The sequence below is a fragment of the Rhinoraja longicauda genome, chromosome 1 (assembly GCF_053455715.1).
Source record: "Rhinoraja longicauda isolate Sanriku21f chromosome 1, sRhiLon1.1, whole genome shotgun sequence".
NCBI lineage: Eukaryota > Metazoa > Chordata > Chondrichthyes > Rajiformes > Arhynchobatidae > Rhinoraja > Rhinoraja longicauda.
This window is the reverse complement of record NC_135953.1, coordinates 47816813-47840901: the sequence shown is the minus strand read 5'-3', so window position 1 is coordinate 47840901 and position 24089 is coordinate 47816813. Positions and strand designations below refer to the sequence as shown.

At 44.9% G+C, this 24089-nt stretch overlaps 1 protein-coding gene across 3 annotated transcripts in view; it reads left to right on the top strand.

The window, feature by feature from the left end:
* LOC144592241 (ADP-ribosylation factor-like protein 15) overlaps positions 1-24089 on the top strand; it is a 215398-nt gene that overhangs the window by 57672 nt on the left and 133637 nt on the right. For all 3 annotated transcript variants that reach the window (XM_078396781.1, XM_078396788.1, XM_078396775.1), the window contains exon 2: positions 23335-23479. In XM_078396781.1, the coding sequence (XP_078252907.1) occupies positions 23335-23479 (145 nt within the window). The remainder of the gene's footprint in view (positions 1-23334; positions 23480-24089) is intronic.

Genomic DNA, 24089 nt, shown 5'->3' with positions numbered 1-24089 from the left:
CTCCTCTGGGTAAAAGACTGTGCATCTACCCGATCTATTCCTCTCATGATTTTGTTTACCTCAATAAGATCTCCCCTCAACCTCCTGCGCTCCATGGAATGGAGACCCAGCCGACTCAACCTTTCCCTATAGTTCACACCCTCTAGTCCTGGCAACATCCTTGTAAATCTTTTCTGAATTCTTTCAAGCTTGACAATATCTTTCCTATAATATGGTGCCCAGAACTGAACACAATATTCTAAATGTGGTCTCACCAACGTCTTATACCAGTGCAACATGACCTCCAACTTCTATACTCAATATTCTGACTGATGAAGGTCAAAGTGCCAAAAGCCTTTTTGACCACATTATCGACCTGCGACTCAAAAGACAATAGGTGCAGGAGTAGGCCATTCGGACCTTCGAGCCAACACCGTCATTCAATGTGATCATGGCTGATCATTCTCAATCAGTACCCCGTTCCTGCCTTCTCCCCATACCCCCTGACTCCGCTATCCTTAAGAGCTCTATCCAGCTCTCTCTTGAATGCATTCAGAGAATTGGCCTCCACTGCCTTCTGAGGCAGAGAATTCCGAAACTCCTCCAGGGATGCACTTGATCCTAGCTGCCTATACCTGTCCCATGCATCCTTCTTGTTTTTGACTAATGTCTAAATTTTCCTCATCAGCCAAGCTTCCTTACGTTTGCCTGCTTTGCCCTTCACTCTAATGGTCCTGCCCCTCCCTTAACCAGGTTTCCGTCGTGGCTACAAGGTCCCAGTCGCTCGTACCTGTCCATGCCCTAAGCTCATCTGCCTTGCCCGTCAGGCCCCTTGCATTAAAAGACGTGCAGTTTAAACCAACCCTCCTTCCTCGGTGTCTGCCTTTCATCTGCCTATTCTGTCCATTAACCTTTCTCACACCACCCTCCATGCCAACCTTTAGCCTCCCGTGTGCCTCTGTCCTGCACGAGATCCCACCCTCCTGCCAATCTAGTTTAAATCCTCCCGTGTAGCATAAGCAAACCTGCCCGCTAGGATGTTGGTCCCCCTCCAGTTAAGGTGCAACCTGTCCCTTTTACACCCCAGAAGAAATCCCAGTAATCCAGAAATCTGAATCCCTGCCCCCTGCACCAACTCCTCAGCCACACATTCATTTCCCCTATCTTCCTATTCTTACCTTCACTAGCACGAGGTACTGGAAGCAATCCTGAGAAAACTATCCCGCAGGTCTTGCTTTTCAGGCTTCTACCCAATTCTGTAAATTCTTGTTGCAGAACCTCCTTCCTCTTCCTACCTATATCATTTGTACCAACATGCACAGCAACCTCCGGCTGCTCCCCCTCACTCTTGAGGTTGCCGTGCAGCCACTCCGAGACATCCTGGACCCTGGCACCAGGGAGGCAACACACCATCCTGGAGTCTCGCCTGCTGCCGCAGAATCCCCTGTCCACACCTGTGATGATGGCGTCTCCCACCACTACTTTGCCTGACGTCATTCTTCCCCTTTGAGCCTCGGCACCAGGGTTGGAATCACAGCCCTGATTACCACTCAATCTTGTCGTGTCGTCTGCTCCCAAGAGGGTGGACCTGTTTTCATTAGGTACAGCCACCAGGGTCTCCTGCACTCCATCTTTACCCCTCTTTCTCATAGTCACCCACCTTCGTTCTTCCTGTATCCTTGGTGTGACAACCTCACTGAAGGTCGTTTTTCTGGATTGCCCTGAGGTCATTCAGCTGCTGCTGCAGTTTCCCAACACGTTCATTCAGGAGCTGCACCTGGACACAATTTCTGCAGGTGTAGTTGTCCGAAGCACTAGCGGTATCCCTGACTTCCTACATCGTGCAGGAAACACACTGTACAAACTTGCCTGCCATTTCTTCAGTGGACAATAATCACAAATTTCAAATCAAGTTTAACCTCCTTCCATCAGCCTCCTCGCTGAAGACGTTTGAGCCAAATACTCACACTTTACTCACCAAGGCACACTCTTGAGCCAAAGACTCACACTTTACTCACCAAGGCACTTCTCCCCAATAGGCCGCTCCCCCTAGAGCAAGCCCCACTTTTATTTGCTGTTCAATGAACTAATTAGCTAATTTACAAATTTGGTTACTGGTTTTTAAATGACCCGCTCTTGAAAAACTCACCAAGGCTTTAACTTCTGCAGCCAATTCCCACACTCTTTCATCTGCCGCTCCTCTGCTGACCTTGTGTTGATGTTCTTCTGACGGTATGTTGATGAACTTGATGTTCTTCTGAAATTTATATCTGTGATTACTGGTAACTTTACTCTTTTTCTGCCAAACTCTGTGGTGGTGAAAACAATGTTTCAGGTCTACATAAAATGGGACAAAGGTTCAATTTCAATTGGTACATTAGTGTCCCATCAAAGAAGATCGAATAGCCTAAGCTAGATGTCATTTAATTATGTTGATGAAGAAACAGTTGCGCATTAAATTATCCGATGCACTTGAATTGGAGTACAAAATCCCCTATCACTTGGTTCTATTGACAGTCAACATAAATATTTGACCTATAGTTACCAGCCCTATTTCTCCTTTTTATTCTCCCCCACCTTCAATCAAATCTCCCCTTGACCCCTCTGCTGTACGGCAAACAAAACTGAAGCTGCGTGGATTTTTAAATGTAACTGAAAATATTCCTCACTGCTACCATTCTGGTTACTCATTTCTGCACTTCCTATATGTTGTGAGCAGAATTGGAGGCTATTCAGTAATGGTAAGTTGGATGTTTGGTAAAGGTTCGGCCAACCTCCTTGTGTTTGTACTCCGTGTTCATTAAGTTAGGGTTTTTTTTTAACAGCCTTGTCTTGCATTTTACAAAGGTTTCAGGTCTGTTCCGACAGCTAATTTAAAATTGCCCCATTGTCAGATTGTTGCTATTTATCTTTCTCCAAACTGTAATGAATTGTTTCACAGTTCTCAGGCCTAATTTTCACCTGCCATGTCTGTCTATTTTGCCAGTCTATATAACTACCCCTGTGAATGATATATACCAAGGAACTGGCAGGAAAAAGCAGTTCTATCTTAAAACCTTTTAGATGTGAAAGTTTGCAAAGCATTAGAATGTGCCTGTGTTTTATTCAAGTCAAATTTATTGTCACATGTACGTGTGCGTTGAGGTACAATTACAATGAAAATTTTGCTGGCATTGTTTCAGACAATGCACAAAAACAGAAATTATACGGAAATCCTGCAAGACAGCAAAAATAAAAAAGGCTGTGTAAACAAAACAAGACGTTAGCACAAGACACAATCTGAAAACAAGGCCATGGTAGTGCAAGGGGTGGCACATCGTGTTTTGTTGCTTGGATAGGTTTAGAATTGTGAGAGTTGGTTCAAGAACCTGATCATGAAAGTAGCTGTTCCTGAACCTGGTAGTATGTGACATCAGATTACAGTGCCACTTGCCAGGTAATGAGTGAGAAGGTGGCCTTACTCACATGATAGGGATCATTTATGGTGAGGAGTGCTGTGCCCTTGATGTGCCAATCTAAGTCCACCACTCTCCTTAGCTTCTTGCGTTTCAGTGCATTGGTATTGCCATATCAGGCCACAATGCTACCAGTCAAGATACAGTGTAGTGTTCATTTGTCTAAAAATAATATGATATATAAACCAGTGATCTTAGTCATATTTGCTATAGAAAAATTGCTGAAACACATTGCAACATGTCATCAGTATCATTTAAAGAGCAAAAACCTTATGGATAATCAGTACAACATTAAAAGCAAAATGCATTAGTGAAACTATTTTGGTAAATTGGCATTAGTTTCAACCTGTTCTTTTCATCCACATCGTCTAGCATATACTAATAACTATTATGTGGACCTGTAATGACAGCCAGATAACTGCAGAATGAATGGTGGTGCATTCCTCCAACTGCGCACTGTTGCTTGAAGATTGAAAGGTATAGGGAGGTCAAATGTGTTAATATCTAACCTCCTGCTCAGCTCTTACCTATCAATTGATTTATATCAGTTATTTTCAGATGCTAAATTGGGTTTGCAAAGTATAATGTTTATGTAGCACTTAAATCTCCAAAAAAAATTTTTAAATGCACAACACGGTCTGCTAAAAAGATTTTGCATACACAGTATTTATTTTGGATGAAGCTCTTAATGATTTATTTGCTATTCTCCCAGATGCTGGAAAAGGTAAAAAAAACATATTTGCAGGTTTCCTGAAGCCATAGTTGCCAGAACAAGAATTTATTCATCAAATGCTTGAGGCAAATTGCCAGTTAATGGCATGACAAACAGGGTATATATAAGGTCAAGCTTGGTTTTGGCCAAAATCCTGGGCATTACAAACAAAAAAACATTCTGAGCATTTGTTCCTTTTTTGAAATGAGTGAATCCCTGCCATTCCCTATATTTTATGAAAATGTATTAAAGTTACTCAACTGTTTGTCAAGCAAAATGAATTAATTTTAATGTCCTGTTTACGGCAAGTATATTTTGTAGAAACAAAGAATTGCAGATGCTGGTTTACAAAAAAAGACATAGTGCTGGTGGAACTTAACAGGTCAGGCAACATGTCTGGAGAACATGGATAGGTGATATGATATGATAAGGAATAGGGGTAGAATTAGGCCATTTGGCCCATCAAGTCTACTCTGCCATTCAATCATGGCTGATCTACCGCTCCCTCCTAACCCCATTCTCCTGCCTTCTCCCCACAGCCTCAGACACCTGTACCTGTAATGGGAAGAGGAGAACCCCCATTTCCTAAAGAATGAGGACATCAATGATGTCCTCATTCTTTAGGAAATGTGGGTTCCCCTCTTCCATTATAGACGAGGCTCTCACTAGGGTCTCCTCTATATCCCGCAGCTCCTCTCTTGCTCCCCCTCCCCCCATTCGTAACAAGAATAGAGACCCCCATTGTCCTCACCTTCCACCCCCTCAGCCTTCGTATACAACAAATCATTCTCCAACATTTCCACCACCTCCAACGGGATCCCACTACTGGCCACATCTTCCCATCTCCACCCCTTTCTGCTTTCCGCAGAGACCGTTCCCTCCGTAACTCCCTGGTCTACTCATCCATTCCCACTCAAACCACCCCCTCCCCAGGTACTTTCCCCTGCAACCGCAGGAGATGCAACACCTGTCCCTTTACTTCCCCCCTCGACTCCATCCAAGGACCCAAACAGTCTTTCCAGGTGAGGCAGAGGTTCACCTGCACCTCCTCCAACCTCATCTATTGTATCCGCTGTTCCAGATGTCAACTTCTCTACATCGGCGAGACCAAGCGCAAGCTCGGCAATCGTTTCGCTGAACACCTCCGCTCAGTCCGACTCAACCAACCTGATCTCCCGGTAGTTCAGCACTTCAACTCCCCCTCCCATTCCCAATCTGAGCTTTCTGTCCTGGGCCGCCTCCATTGTCAGAGTGAGGCCCAACGCAAATTGGAGGACCAGCCCCTCATATTTCGCTTGGGCAGTTTACACTCCAGCGGTATGAACGTTGACTTCTCCCACTTCAGGTTGTCCCTGCCTCCCCACTATCCCCTCCCCCTTCCCAGTTCTCCCACCATTCTTCCTGTCTCGGACTACATCCTATCTTTGTCCCGCCCCCTCCCCTGACATCAGTCTGAAGAAGGGTCTCTACCCAAAACGTCACCCATTCCTTCTCTCCCGAGATGCTGCCTGACCCGCTGATTTACTCCAGCATTTTGTGTCTACACTACATCTGATGAAAAAGTTGTTGAGATGCAAAATCAACGTGTAAACAGTAAAATTTAGCTGTACCATTTAATTAATCATGTCAGCACCAAAACAAGAACCCTGATGCGGCTGTGCTGGTGGCTGGAGACTTCAATAGGGGAAATCTCAAAAAGGTCATGCCCAACTTTTACCAACACATCACGTGTGTCACCAGGGGGGAAAGAACTTTGGACCACTGCTACACGCCGTTCAGGAAAGGCTACAAGGCCGTTTCTCTCCCTCCTTTTGGGAAATCTGACCACGCTGCCATTTTCCTGCTGCCGGAGTACAAACAACGGATAGTACGGGAAGCGACAGTGACGAGGGACGTAAAGCGGTGGGCTGACCATTCAGAGGCCATGCTGCAAGATGCACTGAGCGAAGTCGACTGGAACATGTTCCAAGCAAGTTCCAGAGACGTAAATGAGTTTGCGGAAGCGGTTACGGACTTCATTGCCACAATAGCCGATACCATCATCCCCACGGTAAGGGTCAGTATCTTCCCGAACCAAAAACCCTGGGTGGACAGGTCTATTCGCGTGGCCTTGAATGCTCGCACCGCTGCTTACAACTCCGGCCTGGCATCCGGCAACATGGACGACTACAAGGGAGAGTCCTACCGACTGAGAAGGGCAGTGAAGGATGCAAAAAAGAGGTACCGGGACAAGATGGAGTCACAGATGGAGCAGCAGGACACCAGGCGCCTTTGGCAGGGGCTACGGACTATAACTAGCTACAGGTCCAGCACCCCCTCAACCGGAAGTGCCGGCTCCTCCTTAGCTGATGACCTGAACTCTTTTTACGCACGGTTTGAGACGGGTAACACCACCAGCTCGCCGTCTAAAAACAGCACCGAAGGGGCGCTGGCTAGCGAGGCTGGAGGGGGATCCACCGCCGGGGATGTGCACACATTCTCGGTGTCCGAGCATGAGGTGAGGTGGGCTCTGACGCGTGTGAACACGAGGAAAGCTGGAGGCCCAGATGGTATATCTGGGCGAGTACTAAAGTCTTGTGCTACTCAGCTTGCTCCAGTGCTCACCACAATATTCAACCTCTCCTTGGCAAAGTCCGTGGTCCCTGCATGCTTCAAAAGATCCATCATTGTACCGGTGCCAAAGAATGCCTCTCCAGCGTGTTTAAATGACTACCGACCGGTGGCCCTCACCTCGGTTGTCATGAAATGCTTGGAGAGGCTAGTCAAGAAGCACATCTGCGCCCTCCTTCCTCGCAACATGGACCCACTACAGTTCGCATACCGTCCGAACAGGTCCACGGATGATGCGGTCTCCCAGGTTCTACACACCGTTCTCTCTCATCTGGACAGCCAGGGGGGCTATGTGAGGATGCTGTTCATTGACTTTAGTTCAGCATTCAACACAATAGTCCCCAGCAGACTGGTTGAGAAGCTGCTGGAACTGGGGCTTAGCACCCCTCTGTGTGCCTGGGTCCTGGACTTTCTCACTGCCAGGCCCCAAGTGGTCAGGATGGGGGAACACACATCTAGCTCCCTCACCCTGAACATAGGATCCCCCCAGGGCTGCGTCCTTAGCCCCCTACTGTACTCCCTGTACACACATGACTGTAGGGCCAGGTTCAGCTCAAACTCCATCATCAAGTTTGCTGATGACACTGTGGTGGTGGGCCGGATCTCCAACAACGAGGAGAAGGCCTACCGGGAGGAGGTGGCTGATCTGGCACTCTGGTGTCAGGACAATAGCCTCCTCTTGAATGTCACTAAAACAAAGGAGCTGATTGTGGACTTCAGAAGGGCTAAACATCCAAGGACGTACACGCCACTGGAGATAAATGGGTCTATTGTGGATAGGGTGAGCAGTTTCAAATACTTGGGAGTCCGCATCGCAGAGGATCTGACGTGGGCAACGCACATTGCCGCACTGGTGGGTAAGGCTAAGCAGCGCCTTTACCACCTTAGACAACTGAGGAAATTCAGAGTGTCGCTGAGGATCCTTCATTGCTTCTACTCTGGGGCTGTAGAGAGCATCCTGTCCGGCAACATTACAGTCTGGTTTGGGAACAGCTCTGCCCAGGACAGGATGGCCCTGCAGAGAGTAGTGCGTTCGGCAGAACGCACCATGGGAACTACACTCGTCCCCCTGCAGGACCTATACATCAGGAGGTGCAGATCCAGAGCAAGCAAGATCATGAGGGACCCCTGCCACCCCAGTAACGGACTGTTCCAGATGCTACGGTCAGGCAAACGCCTCCGCTGTCACGCTGTGAAAACGGAGAGGATGAGACGGAGCTTCTTCCCACAGGCCATCAGGACTGTCAACTTTGATAACCCCAGAGACTAAATTTTTGTCGACACTTTTTGTGCTATGTTTAGTAACTTATTAACTTTATTTATTGTAACTGTAATTATTTTTGTGCACAACCCGCAGGCATTGCCACTTTCATTTCACTGCACATCGAGTATGTGTATGTGACAAATAAATTTGACTTGACTTGACTTGACTTTCTGTGATTTTATTTAGTAGATAGGACAATTGCTTCAATTACCATTTAAACATAAAATAACATTAATAATTGCTCAAATATGGAACTTAAGCAACGTGTAGTTATTTCAACAATCCTTTTATTTAAGAATCTAAATATCTGGATGGCTTTGAGACTAAAGTGTTAATAACAGTGGAAGTGTGGATAAATAGTTTTGGAGATGAAAGACATTTTCTCATTGTTGGCCAACCAGGTGGAATCTCATCGCACACTTTTGACCACGAAAGCTCAGATGTATTTTTGGCCAAATACTTTCAATCAACAGATCTTGGCTTTCTGTTAATACGATCTAGAGAAAGTGACCAGGATATCTTGTTTATGTTTATTTCATTTTTCTGTACTCTCTACAATTGGGATGGATTCTTGCACTTTATGCCTTGGCTCTTAATTTCATTTATTAAGCAGTTTTTGCATTAAAGCATAATTGGAGATAATATTTGACAATGACTCAAAATTATGACCAGATCCGTGTTCAGGTTTCAATGTGTAACCTCTCTGTCTGTCTACTGCACAGAAATTACTGTTTTCTGCCTTGGTGTAATTTACACAATTTTCACATCCCCTCTGGAGCATAAATCGTACTTTCCAGTCACCATTCATTGGGAAAAGTTGTGTTTTTCAACCCTATGGTAGAGATGGATGATGTATTTGAATTCTAATGAATTATTAAATGGTGGCCAGAAAATTCTCATGCATCCAAAAAGAATTGCACTGGGTGAGCATGAGCACTCGGCATTCAACTCTCCTTTCCATTTCCACAGTGACCTGTCTGTCGTCGGCCTTCTCCACTGCCATGGTGAGGTCGAACACAAATGAAAAACACAACACTTTGTATTCCGCTTCACAGCCACTGGTGTGAGCATTGAATTTTCCAATTTCAGGTAACCCACTGTGTTCCTTCCCTCTTCCAACCGGTTCACCTAGGTGCATTCTCTCTTTGTTCACCTTTTCCATTCCCCCTCTCTCTGTAGTTCCCTTACCCCTTCCCTCACCTGTCTGGCAACATGAATCAGCCCCTCTTTAGAAATTGGCTACTTTCCCTCTGCGCTCTCAGTTCTAACGCAGGTCTCAACCTAAAATTCGATCATCCCTTTGCGTGCACAGATACTGCTTGACGGCTGACTTCTTCCAACAGTTTGTTTTGTTGCAGAAGAGTATTACTGTGCTTGCTCCAAGAAACTGGAGGAAATAGTGTTATGCAATTGAATTTCTCTGAAAACTTTTTAGGTCCTGAAGAATTGGTTTTCTGTGTAAGTAGCATACTAAGTTTATTACTACATATTTGTATCAACGGTTTTAAAATAATTTGAAAAGGAGCTATTACAGCCATCCAAGTGACTTTAATATTCTCATTAATAATAATAATAATACATTACTTCCACTGTTTACCATGGACAGCATTGGAGATGGCCAATTGGCTTATCGAATTGTTGCCAACATTTTGCTCAAACAACCCCAACTGAATCCCATTTACCTGCACCTTTCCTTGTTTTCTGCATCTTTGCCTGTTTCAGTTATTGATTTACAATTGGTTGCGAAGATACGGTAGTCCCTGATTATCCTCATAGAAAAACACCATGTTTCCTACAGCACCCCCAGCCTTCCACCACCACCATCACCACTCAGACATATTATAACCTTTGTTATAACAATTCTTCCATTTAAAATAACCTTTCCAAATATATTCATTTGAAAATTAAACTTCCAATTTGGCTTTTAATCATCAGTACAGGTCGTCCCCAGCTTTGGAGCGTCTGATATTTCTATAGCCCATACATACAATCAAGTGTTTGGTAGACTAGTAGTGTGGAATTGCTGGCTATTGTGAGACTGCAGGCATCTTCTGCAGTGTTGAAACTCACAGCCGTATTTCCGACCTGCAAACTGTCAGAACCTTACCTGGGAATGACCTGTACCTAAAACCTAAATCTAAAATTTTAAAGTTGCAAACCAATTGATTTATTGATATGTAAAAACAAATTGCAATAGTATGCTGATTAGTCACTACTAGCATTTTGATGAAACACTGCTACTTATTGCTTTCATTGTTTATGTAAATTCTTCCCGTCTGCTTTGAAATATTTATCACTAATATTACTGATTTCACTGCATAGTTTAATGATGTTGATTCTGGATCAGTACTTTAGTTGTCTAATTGTGCATGTTTACAATTTCTTGCATTTGCTGCATTTGTAGTGTAATGTGTTACACGCAACTACTTGTACCATGTGTAAATTATATTTTTGAATATTTCTACCATGGGAACTGGAGGAAAGGTGACCAGCAGGTTTAGCTGTCGCAATGCAGGAAGCATAGCAGCCTGTTTACACACTGCAAATTCCTGCAAACAATGATGATAAGCAGTTTATATTGATGTTGGTCAAGGGACAAATATTGGCCAGTACACCAGGAATGATTTTCATTCTCTTCAAAAAGTACCATGGCACCATTCACTTGAGTACACAGACAAGATCCTAGATTTGCATGTCATGTGGAAGATGGCATCCTGATAGTGGATCGCACAGTGTTGTACTGTTAGCATAAAGTTTAGGTACTTGAGTTGAATCTGAACAATCATTTGTCTATTCTGAATCCATTTGTTATTCTAAGCACAGTAATGAACGTCTGCTTAATAATTTAAGAGTCAAATGGAAAAACTTAAATGAAAAATGGAACAACATTTTCAAGGCCACTTCAGCCTGAATGAGCATAGTTTGTTCTTCTCAGGTTTCATTAAGAAATGCATTGACTGTGTTCCAATCAGACAATTAGTTGGAAACATAGAAAACATAGAAACATAGAAAATAGGTGCAGGAGTAGGCCATTCGGCCCTTCGAGCCTGCACCGCCATTCAATATGATCATGGCTGATCATCCAACTCAGTATCCCGTACCTGCCTTCTCTCCATACCCCCTGATCCCTTTAGCCACAAGGGCCACATCTAACTCCCTCTTAAATATAGCCAATGAACTGGCCTCAACTACCTTCTGTGGCAGAGAATTCCACAGATTCACCACTCTGTGTGAAAAAAAAACAACAAAAAATTGGAAGCTAGAAGTCTTGGACGAACAGGAAGATTCACTCTCTGGTCAATGGATTGAAGGATGATTATGCACTGTGCAAGAAGGCCAAGTGTGATCATAAGAATATCAGGGATGCCAACTGAGAATTCTTGAACACACTCGAGCTCAATTCAATCAAGCGGATACCAGGTAACTGTGGCAGGCCCTGAATATAGTCAAGGGCTACATGCTAAAATTGGGGGTTATTATTGACAATGATGGTGAGACGTGCTGAACTCTGGCCTTATCAATGGAGCTGCTGTCGAGGTGGCCAAAAGCTTCAATTTCTTAGGCATCCATGATAATAGCAACCTAAACTAATCCCTTCGCACTAATGAGGTGATCAAAATAACGTCTCAACTTATTTACTTAGCTGTCTGAAAAGATTCGACATGCCCATGATGATGCTCTTGAACGTCTACTTTCGAACTGCTTGAGAAACTATTCTAATGGAATGCATCTCGGCCTGGTATGGCAACCAATCTCATCTTGACCACCTGAACCTTCAGCGAGCAGTGAATGTAACTTAGTCTATCACATCACAAGCTCATCATTTTGTTCCGTCTATACTATCTTCACAGTGTGTTGCCTCAGGAAGGCTCGAAGTATCATCAAGGATGCCTTGCACACTGATCATTCCTTTTCTCTCTCCTACTTTCTAGAAGAGGATACAATAGACAATAGACAATAGGTGCAGGAGTAGGCCATTCAGCCCTTCGAGCCAGCATCGCCATTCAATGCGATCATGGCTGATCACTCTCAATCAGTACCCCGTTCCTGCCTTCTCCCCATACCCCCTCACTCCGCTATCCTTAAGAGCTCTATCCAGCTCTCTCTTGAAAGCATCCAACGAACTGGCCTCCACTGCCTTCTGAGGCAGAGAATTCCACACCTTCACCACTCTCTGACTGAAAAAGTTCTTCCTCATCTCCGTTCTAAATGGCCTACCCCTTATTCTTAAACTGTGGCCCCTTGTTCTGGACTCCCCCAACATTGGGAACATGTTTCCTGCCTCTAATGTGTCCAATCCCCTAATTATCTTATATGTTTCAATAAGATCCCCCCTCATCCTTCTAAATTCCAGAGTATACAAGCCTAATTGCTCCAGCCTTTCAACATACGACAGTCCCGCCATTCCGGGAATTAACCTAGTGAACCTACGCTGCACGCCCTCAATAGCAAGAATATCCTTCCTCAAATTTGGAGACCAAAACTGCACACAGTACTCCAGGTGCGGTCTCACCAGGGCCCGGTACAACTGTAGAAGGACCTCTTTGCTCCTATACTCAACTCTCTCATACAGGAGCTTGAAATCCAACATATTTTGTTTGGCTTGGTTTATTGTCACATGTACTGAGGGACAGTGAAAAGCTTTTGTTGCATGCTAACCAGCCAGCAGAAAGACTATTCATGATTACAATCAAGCCATCTACAGTGTAAAAAATGAAACAATTTAGTGCAAGATAAAATCCAGTAAAGTCGGATTAAAGATAGTCAGAGGGTCTCCACTGAGGTAGATAGTAGCTCAGGACTGTTCTCTAGTTGTTGATAGGATGGTTCAGTTGTCTGATAACAGCTGGGAAGAAACTGTCCCTGAATCTAGAGGTGTGCATCTTCACACTTGTGTACCTCTTGCCTGGTGGGAGAGGGAGGAAGAGGGATAAGATTCATCCTTGATATGATCTTCAGACTTTCCAACTGTTGTAATACTCCTGAATCACTGCTGCTTCATACGTTTATCTCAACCTAATGTGGTACTTCAGATGCACTGTAATCTTTGCACCATTCTACTGTTTTGCATTCATTGTATATATTGTATCAACATCATCAGTCCGGATGCCTTCCAGAGGGCCGCAGAGGCAGACGGCGAGGCCAGAGTCCTGCAGGTTGAAGCCCCTCTGGTCGGAGCCCGGGCCTAGCGGGTCAGGGCCCCATGGGCCAACGATGCATGGGGCTAATGGCCCCTGGCGCTGCGGAGACGGCAGCTGGGGCCTAGATCGGCGCCATGGAGGCGTCTGGAGAGGGCCCAGCAGCGATAGTGGAAAGGTCGGTGCGGCGGTCGATAATGGCGCCGACGGACAGATGGATGGAGTCGGACCATGTGCAAGTGAGGACGCCACTGCCGGGAACAAAGGAGGACCCTGCGTGGGGGGACCGCCAGGGGGGAGGGGGGAGAACAAAGGGGGATCTGACACGGGATACTTTGTAACTTTATAGGCGCCCTTTATGGGCGACTATTTGCATACCTTGGGTATGCAAGCAAATAATTTCACTGTGACTTTGTCACATGTGGCAATAAAGTATTCATTCATTCATTTATCATCTATGCTGTTCACTCTAAGCTTCATGTGAACAAAAATCCCATTGCACCCTGGTATATATAACAATAAACTGTAACTCAAATTATTCTTGCATTGCTATCAACTGTGCAGACAAGGGAAAATGTTGATATTCTCTGAAAATTCATCATCTTCAGTCCCCTGTCTTGAAATTTATCGTGATATCATGACATTGTAGTTTGAGGTCCAGTGTTTAGTTGCGATATCAGATCAAACCTTCAAAGAGCGCCCTCTCAAGTGGGCTCAACTGTGGTAACATTATTGGCAGCAAACCAAGCTATTAATATCCACTGTCCACCTCAACCGTGAGATCTCAACATTGACATTTTTCCTTAATATTTGCACCATTTTCTTTTGGTGATAATTAAAAATTAATTCTGCAGTTATTTGAAACCTATATGAAAAATGAAAATTTTGTTGATTCAAATCGTTTTGTCATTTTGCTTGCTTGATTTGTCAGCAGTGTCATTGTGAGAGCTTTGTTTTGTTTCTTTCTGTGCTGGGATTTTCCTTTTAATCTGTTGTGGCTGCAGTTCTTTTGTAGTTGCTTTTCTTTGCAAAAAGACCACAACTAAGATTTTTTTAACTACTTTTGCTGTTATGCTATGAATGAAACTGCCAATCAAGCCAAATGTCTGTGCTTCATGTTTTGAAGGCAATGATTGAACAAAAGAAGTGCAAGCTGTGGTCTTTCTAGTGCTGAAAATTACTGTGCTTTACTACATTTAAAATTAAATTACTCCACGTCCTATGAATAGGTTTTCACCGTTTTGCGTATTTAGCTGGGTTTTATGGGGGTTTTTTGGGGGGCTTTTGGAAAGCAACTGAGACGTTCTTTTTTTTAAAAAACACGTGCTGGGGTAACTCAGTGAGTCAGGCAGCATCTCTGGAAGACATGGATAGGTTATGTTACGGGTCGAGACCTGCACCCAGAGATATTGCCTGGCTCGCTGAGTTACACCAGCCTTCTGCTTTTTTTTGTAAACCAATATGTGCAATTCGTGTCTGAGACTATCTTATAACAAGTTGAATTTTGCAATCTATTCAGTGGCATCAGAGGTTGTTTGGTGTGAAATATTTTTGGGTCTCCCCTGTTCCACGAATTACAAAGCACAAGCAGGAGCATGCTAGAATGCTCTCCACTTGCCTGGATGAGTGCAAATCCAAAGAAAGGCAATATCCTTCAGATTAAGCAGCCTGTTTGATCGGCATATCATCTGCCAGCATTGATTTCCTGCTCAGGACAGTCAAAGGTTGAGGGGAGACCTGTTTGAAATATACAAAATTATGAGGGGCATAAATAGGGTAGACAGTCACAATGTTTTTCCTAGTGTGGAAATGTCAAGGGCTGGAGGGCATAGCTGTAAAACGAGAGGGGAAAAGTTTAAAGAAAATATGTGGGACATTTTTTTTGCACAGATCTGTTGGTGCCTGGAATGTACTGTCACTGTGGTGTGGAGGGCAGACATGATGATGGCAATGAAAATGCTTTTGGATAGATATATGGACCAGCGATCAACCTGGGCACTAGCAGTATCCTACACACTAGGGACAATTTACAATTTTACCAAAGCCAATTAACCTGCAAACTTGTACGTCTTTGGAATGTGGGAGGAAACCGGAGCACCCAGAGAAACCTCACATGGTCACAGGGAGAATGTACAAACTCCATGCAGATAGCACCCGTAGTCGGGATCGATCCTGGGTCTCTGGCGCTGTAAGGCAGCAACCCTACCTCTGCACCACTGTCCTGCCCCTGTAAGACATGTTCTCAGTCATAGATATCAGGATGCAGTGAAAAACTTTGTTTTGCATTCTCGGTCCTGTCAAATAGTAGATTGAGAATGATCAGCCATGATCACATTAAATGGCGGTGCTGGCTCGAAGGGCCGAATGGCCTCCTCCTGCACCTATTGTCTATAAATGGAGAGCAGAATATAGTATTACAACTACAGTAAAAGTGCAGATAAAAATATGCAAGGGCCACAATGACAAATAGTGAGTGAGCAGATTGTTCAAGTGTTTGTTAACAATGGGGGGAATTTATTCTTGCATCTGATGATTTGAGCTTTCAAGCCTTTGTATCTTCTGCCTGACAGGAGAGGCGAAGAGAGTGATTGGAGTATGAATGGTCCTTAATTATGTTGACTACTTTCCTAAGACTGCTTCAAGTACATAGGGAGTTGGTTGAGGGACAAGGGGGTTAGCAGGTTTGTGTGATCAACTGGGCTGCGTTTACAACTCTCTTGAATTTCTTGGGGTCATGGGCAGAGCAGTTGCCATACCAAGCTGTAATGCTCTTTGGATACTTTCATTGGTGCACCTGCAGAAATTTGGGGATGTGCTGAATTTCCTTAGCTTTCCGAGGAAGTAAAGGAGTTGCGTGCTTTCTGGCTACAAGGTTGATGTGGTTGGATGTGAATAAATTGGTGATATTTACACTTGGGAACTTAATGCTCTCGATTATCTCCACCGCAGCACCATTGGTACAGACTGGGGCATGTACTTCATCCTGCTTCCTGATGGTGGTGTTTTTTGCAAACTTGTAATTGGAGATGGAGCAGAATTTGGCGACACAGCTGTCTATAGGGGATTAGGCTTAGGGATGAGAACACCATTGTTTTAAGGATTAGTGATGTATATTTTGTTGCTTATGCTTGCTGATTGCCATGGGTCAGGAAGTCAATGATCCAGTGGTAGAAGTGGGTGCTGAGTCCTAGGTCCAGTGATTTGGTGATGAGTTTGGGTGGAATTAAGACTTTGAAGTTGGAGTTGTGTTGATTTGGCCGTCATAATTTGTACATGAGAGGATCAAATATATAATCTAAATTTTGTTGATGAAACAAAGGTAGGTGGTTGTGATTACAAGCTATGATGTGGATGTAGAGAGACTTTGGTGATCAGCAGACAAGCTAAGAGAATAAACAGGGGCATCCCCCACCACCAACCCCCCCCCCCCCCCAAGTCTCTCTGCATCCAGCGCTGCCGTCGCAGCTGCGGCTTGCCTGCAGTCCGTCTGTCTTTTGTGTTTTTTGTTGTTTTTGTCTGAATTGTAGTTAATATGATGTAGTGTTGTATGTTATGTTTGGGGGGCGGGGGGGGGGTGGGAGGGAACGGGAACTGTAACATTCTCTCTCCAGAACGGAGACGTGACCTTTGTTCTGTGTCGTGTCTCCGTTCCCGTTGCGGCCTACCACCGGCCATGCACCTGGGACCACCTGGGTCTCTGGTTCGCAGAGCCCGCGGTCCGGACTCACCACCTGCGGCGCTGGCTGCCTGCGGATGCTGCGGGCGCGGCTGCGACTCGTCTCCGGAGGCTCCGGCGCGGGCCGCGTGGACGTCGGAAGCCCGCAGGCCCCTGGATGGGGGCCGACATTGGGAGCTCCGGCAGTGGCAAAGGCAGCGTGTTCGCCCGCCCCGAATCGCGGGGCTTGGGTCGGCCCGCCGCGGACCTTTCACCGTCCGGCGCGGCCTGAAATAGGCCGTTGACCTTTCACCGCCCAGCGGGGGCTTCAATATCGGGAGCCCCGACCGCCCCGACGTGGCAACTCCAACAGCCTGACCGCGGGACAAGACGGCAGGGAAGAGAAAAAGACATTTTGGCCTTCCATCACAGTGAGGAGGGACTGGAGGAGACTCACTGTGATGGATGTTTCTTTTTGTTTGGTGTTAGTTGTGATTGTATGTGTTATTGCATTTTTATTGATTAATCTTATTGGTCTTATTGTTCAACTGCGGGTAATGTTTCATTTTACTACACATTTATGTGTATGTAACAAATAAACGACTATTGACTATTGACTATTCACAGTACACACTGCCGCCTAGCTTGATATCATCAGCAAATTTGGACATTTTACATTATATGTGGATAAATGTGAGGACCATTAGTTGCGAAGCAGAGCATCTTTTAAATGGTGAATGCAGTTGGTATTCAAAGGGACCTGATTATTCTTGAACACAAATCACTAAAAATACATGCAAGCTCAGCGAGTAGTTAGAAAGGAAAATGTTATTTCTACTTGACGTATTACTCTAATTATATTGTAAATATGCTCCCAATAGGGCTCATGTCTATAATCCTGAGTTTAAGAGGAATTACTGCCCACATGGTCTATTGGTCTAATTGATCTAAATTGTGGCACTATGGTTGACTCAAAGCCTCTCCTGTATTGGTCTAGCACTGTCACCCCCCCACCCCCACTCCATGCCCCCCCAACCCACTCCCCCTCCCCGTCCGCCTACTCCCCTCTTCCCTGCCTCCACCTCCCCTCCCCCGACCCCCACTCTACCTCTCCCGCTCCCCCCAATCGGGCATTGAGCATGTGGTCGGAGGTGAACACAAAATGGCAATTCTCCCCTAACTGCACACGCGCCAGAGCTCAAGTCAACATGGCAACCCTCCCCCAACTGAGCACACGCCGGAGTTCACCCACTCCATCTCTCTCCCACTCCTCGCCACCTGCCTCGCTACCCCCTCACCCACTCCATCCCCCACCTTCCCTCCCTCCTCCCCCGCTCACCCACTCCATCCCCCCTCCCTCCCATACCCACTCCATCCCCCTCCCCCTCCCGAGGCTCTCGTCATCCCCTCCCCCCAGTCACTCACTCCATCCCCCCTCCCCACTCCATCGCCTGTCCAGCCCATTCCACCCCCCACCCACCATTCCCCCTCCATCCCCCTCACCCCCTCCATACCCCTCACCCACTCCATCCCCCTACTCACCCACACCATCCCCCTTCCCCTTACTCCAACCCCTCCACCCCACTCTCCCACACCATCCCCCAAACCCTCTCCCCTCACCCACCATCCGCCCACTCCACACCCCTCTCTCTCCTCGCCCACTCCTTCCCCCCTCTCATCCTCCTCCCCCCCACTTACGCACTCCACCCCCCCACTGACCTACTCCATCCCTCCTCCCTCCCCCTCACCCACTCCATTCCCCCTCCTCCTCCCCCCCTCACCCACTCCATCCCCCATCCTCCTCCCCCTCACCCACTCCATTCCCCACTCCTCCTCCCCCCCACTCTACCCGCCCTCCTACTCCCCCCTCGCCCACTCAATCCCCCCACCTCATCCCCCCACCCCATCCCCCTCACCCACGACCCCCCCTCCTCCGCCCCCAACCCCCCTCCTCCGCCCCCAACCCCCCTCACCCACTCCACTCCCCCTCCTCCTCCACCCCCACCCACTCCATCCCCCCTCCTCCTCCCCTATCCCCCCCCTTGCCCACTCCATCCCCCTCCTCCTCCCCCCACCCTCCTCCTCCCCTACCCCCGTCCTCCCCCTACCCCCCTCAACCACTCTATCCCCTCCTCCTCCCCCCATTCCCCCCCTCACCCACTCCATCCCCACCCCCTCAAGTGGGATAACATAGAAATAACTAATATGTATGGGTGATCGATGATCGGTGTGGACTCGTTGGGCCGAAGGGGCCGTTTCAATGCTAATCAAAACTTCCAACTTCATATTGACAAATCACGTGATGTCAGATTAACTGCCTTTCATATAATCCTTTATATTAACTTAACAGTTGATCATTATGATGTTCCAAGGGGAAATAGAAGTATAACTTGGGACTTGTTAAGTATAGAGTTTGAAATGAAGGTATCTGGTTCTTTGAATGAATGCACAATTAGGTGATTTGGCCTCATTTGGCAAGACATTTAAAGTTGTACCAGTTATGTTTTCTATTTAAACCTGGAACTCTGCGCACAAACTTGCATGATGGACCAATCACAGCTGAATATCAGAATATATTTCAAGTTTGTAGATCTTGATCGCTTGGGCAGGAGGGCTGAAGATTGGTTGATGGAATTTAATACAGAGAAATGTGTGGTGTTGCATTTTGGGAAGTCTAACATGGGCAGGATCTACATAGTGGTCGGGCTCTGGAGAATGTTGTGGAGCAGAGGGATCTAGGAGTGCAGGTACATTGTTCCTTGAAAGTGGCGTCACAGGTAGATAGATTGGTCAAGAAGGCTTTCAGCACATTGGCCTTCATCGGTCAGAGTACTAAGTATAGAAGTTGGCCCAACTCGTTCATGCTGACCAAATTACGAAACTGAGCTAGGTCCCACTTGCTTCCAACTTGACCATACTCATGGAAACCTCTCCTATCCATGTATTTGTCCAATTGACTTTTAAATGTTGTATTTTAAGCCACCTTTGCCACTTCACCTGAAAGATCATTCCATATACGTCCATCTCTGTAAGGAAAAAGTTGCCCCTCTGGTCCCTTTATTAAATCTATCCCCTCATTCTTTCTGTAATTTACAATTGCAAATGTAGGTAGATTTAAAACAAAACCAACTTTCAAGTAGAAGGCAATGTTTAAAAAAATAATAATTTGGGACAAAATTCTACAGTCATTCATTTGTACAAAGCTGTACCTGTATCCACCTATCACTTGCTGGGCTTCGTCCTACCTCCACATCTATTCCAGCTTTCTCCCCTCTAATACAATCAGTCTGACGGAGGGTGCTGACCTGAAATGTCGCTTATCCATGTCCTCCAGAGATGCTGTCTAACCCACTGGGTTAATACATCATTTTGTGTTCTATCTATTTGCATCTGTTTCCTATCCTTGTGCCTGGGCAAATGTCTTTTAAATGTTGTTATACTTGCCTCAACCATTTTCTCGGGCAGCTTGTTCCACATATGCATCACCCTGCCTGTGAAGAAGTTGCCCCTCATCCAGTTTTAAATCTTTTTTCTCTCTCACCTTAAATCTATGCCTTCTAATTTGATTGCCCTTTCCTGGAAAAAGGCTATTCACCTTTTCTATGACCCTCATAATTTTTATGTATTGCTATAAAGTCACTCCTCAGCTTCTGATGTTCCAAGGGGAAATAAGTCCTAGGCTATCCTAGGCAAACCCTCAGTACAAGTAACATCCTCGCAAATCTTTTTTGCAACTGTTCTAGTTTACTGACATTCTTCCTGTAGCAGGGCAACCAGAACTGTTCACAGTACTTCACGTGTGGCCTTAACCAATGCCGTGTACAGATGTAACAGGATGTCCCAACTTCTGCATTCAATTACCCAGGTCAATGAAGGCTAGCCTGCTAAACATTGCCTTTATCACCTGTGTCATCACTTTCAAGGAGTTATGTACCTGCATCCCTCGGACTCTGTTTTATAGCACTCCCCAGGGCCCTAGCATTTACAATGCAATTCCAACAATGGCTTTTACCAGAATGCAACACCTCACATTGACCTGAATTAAACAGCATATTCATTTCAGCAGCTGTGCACAGTTTAATATCTTTTGGTCTTGTTGCTAAAATGGCAGAGAATGAAGAAACTTGCTTCTCAGCAAGTCCAAATTGTGTTTTTCTGACTGCATTTCTCACCATCTGCAGTTTCTTTGTATTTTAGTTTGCTCTCTTGCTCCTTTCTGTCTGCAAATGCTTGAGTTTGAGTTTAGTTTATAGTCACGTGCACTGAGGTACAGCTTTTGTTGCGTGCTAACCAGTCAGTAGAAAGCTAACACATGTTTAGTTTAATTTTGAGATACAGCGCAGAAACAGGCCCTTCAGCCCACTGAGTCCGCACCGACCATTAATATTACCCTACACACACTAGGGACAAGTTACATTTATACCAAAGCCAATTAACCTACAAACCTGTACGTCTTTGGAGGGTGGGAGGAAACCGAAGATCTCGGAGAAAACTCACGGGGAGAACGTACAAACTCCATACCGACAGCACCCGTAGTCGGCATCGAACCTGGGTCTCTGGCACTGCAAGCGCTGTAAGGCAGCCAGTCGCCCACATGATTACAAAAAAAAGTACACTTCTAACTTAATTCAGGTGGGGGGTGTATTTTAACAGTAAATCTGTGCCATGAAGCACCTTCTATTTTGTGTGAGTGGGAATTTTGGTAACTAACCAGTCCATAATGTAAGAAAATAACTGCAGATGCTGGTACAAATCGAAGGTATTTATTCACAAAATGCTGGAGTAACTCAGCAGGTGAGGCAGCATCTCAGGAGAGAAGGAATGGGTGACGTTTCGGGTCGAGACCCTTCTGAAGAATCGTCACCCATTCCTTCTCTCCTGAGATGCTGCCTAATCTGCTGAGTTACTCCAGCATTTTGTGAATAAATAACCACTCCATAATGATATGACTGCGATCATTTTCCAAACCAACTGGAATGTTTGCACATTTCAAGTTCTTTCTTACCTGCGCAAACTGGTTTAGTTTTGATGAATATCCTCTTTGGCTATTTGCCTGTTCAAATGTTTTTGTACACTAGAAAGTGGTGTAAAATGCCGAAAACAATATCTCTACCTCTTTGCCTTTCATACACAAGGCTAATGAAAGATGATTCATCATATGCTTTGAGTACTAAGGCAAAGAAAACTTAAGAGCGTGTATGAGTTACAAATGTTTTGTGATGGCTCAGTTGAAGGAGTCCTAAACTATGCAGAGCTGTACTACAAGATTTGATTTGATCCAGAAGGGGCTGGTAGGTCCAAATTGTTTTTTTCAAAATGCTCTTGGAAATATATATCCTAAAATTGAAGATGCCAAAGAATCCTGTTGGCTTTCCCAAAGCTAATTTTATTCTCTTTGGACTGGCAGCATAGTGAACACTCCTGCAGTCATGCAAAAGTGACAATAAATGAAAGCCTGTGAATAATTTCAACCCATTTCTAGGCTACTTTACCAGAGATCAGGGGAATCACTTATTCAATTTTTAAAAAGATTGATTTTGCTTTATTCCTTCAGAGGAGAGACGTCCTTTGAGGACTCATTTGAATTATTATCTTCAAGAACACAGATGAACTATTGTTATTGCTGAATTAATTAAAATATACCTTAAAAATCAGTTGGCACGACTATAGCATTTCCACAGTACTTAATGGCCAATTAGTTTATAAAGTATAGCTGGTATAACTATGTAACTTCAGTAACATTGGGAAGGGATGAATATTGGATAAGGAAACCAATTTCTCTGCTCTTCAAAATTATGGCAGGTGCTCATTTTTGGCTGGTCCGGGTTCTGTTTAATGTCTCGTCTGAAGTGGGTTATGTAAACTATTTGTTGGAAGTTGATACCTAATTAAAAAATTGTATGTTGGAAATTTAAAATAAAAAGGTATGTAAACCAGCATCTGTGGAAAGAGAAACTGCCAGTATTTTGGGTCTGTTAACCTTAGTCAGAACTGCGAGAAAGTCAAGAAATCTGATTATAAAATAAATAGTTGAACAAACTCAGCAGGTCAGACATCTCTCTTAGTTCTGACCAAGGGTTGACACTCTCTCTTTCCACAGATGTGGTTGATCTGTTGTGTTCTTGCAACATTTTCTGTTTCTAATTCTTCAGAAGTTATTGTATTCAAGGATACAACATGATCCTGATGGCAAAAGTCAATGGAGAATTAATTGGAAAACAGTGCTCAGAAAATGGAATGCATTTGATTCCTTTGAAGCATTGTAATTTAACAATCTATTGAATTGGGTCAGGGGAACAGGAGGAAATTTGGAAAATAATAGATTTAGTGCAGGAATCCATAAAAATGTAAGCATCATAAATGGAAATATAGGCATGGTAAATTCATTGAATGAAGAAAAATAAGAGAATCACCTTTTTTCCCCCAAGAGTTATGTTAATTCAAGATAGCTGCATTTGCATTAATTGTTAGAATCCTATTTTTTGAAATAATGAAGATTAAAAATGTTTTTTCCCCCAAAGTGTTTTCGAACCTTGTGCTGCAAAGGGCCACCTTCATCACGAACAGAATATGATGTCGTTTGTGTGGGCCTTACGGGATCTGGCAAGTCAAGTTTGCTTACGCAGCTCTGCAGTGAAAGCACAGACAGCATCATACCTACAACCGGTAAAACCTACACTAATTGTAGCCTATTATACAAAATATCTAGTCATGCTTAAATCAGACCAAGTAAAAATGAATCTAGTTCTTTGTTGGCATTGGTTACAGTGTCAGTTTAAATACCAGTGGTAGATGACCTAGAAGGTGATTTTCTTGGTGCCTCCAATAGCCTCCTTCACGCGAGCAACGTTAATGCAGATTATTGATGTTTGTGATGACGGCTGAAGTGCTGTATGGCTTAGCCCTTCTGTGGTACTTTTCAATGATGTTTCCGTTAGAATGGATAGATGGTATTTCAGGTCGGTATTCTTCATCAAACTCATTGTAGTAAGGAGGAGAAAGCTGGGAAAAAAGATAGAAGCGGGAAGAAGCCTGGCAAGTGATAGGTGGATGCGGGCGAGAGGGATTTTGAATGGCTGAACAGGAGGGCAGAAGGAATTGTGGAGGGAGAGCAGTGAGCGAGGGTCTCGGAGAACTCCTGGAAAAAAGTTCTCTGATTCTTCCTTGAACAAAAATCCAATCAGTTTCCCACTACTTTAAATCTATGTCCCATTGTTTTTGAAAATTTCTAAGAAATAGTTCCACCCACTTTACGCTATTCAGCCCCTCCTAAGTC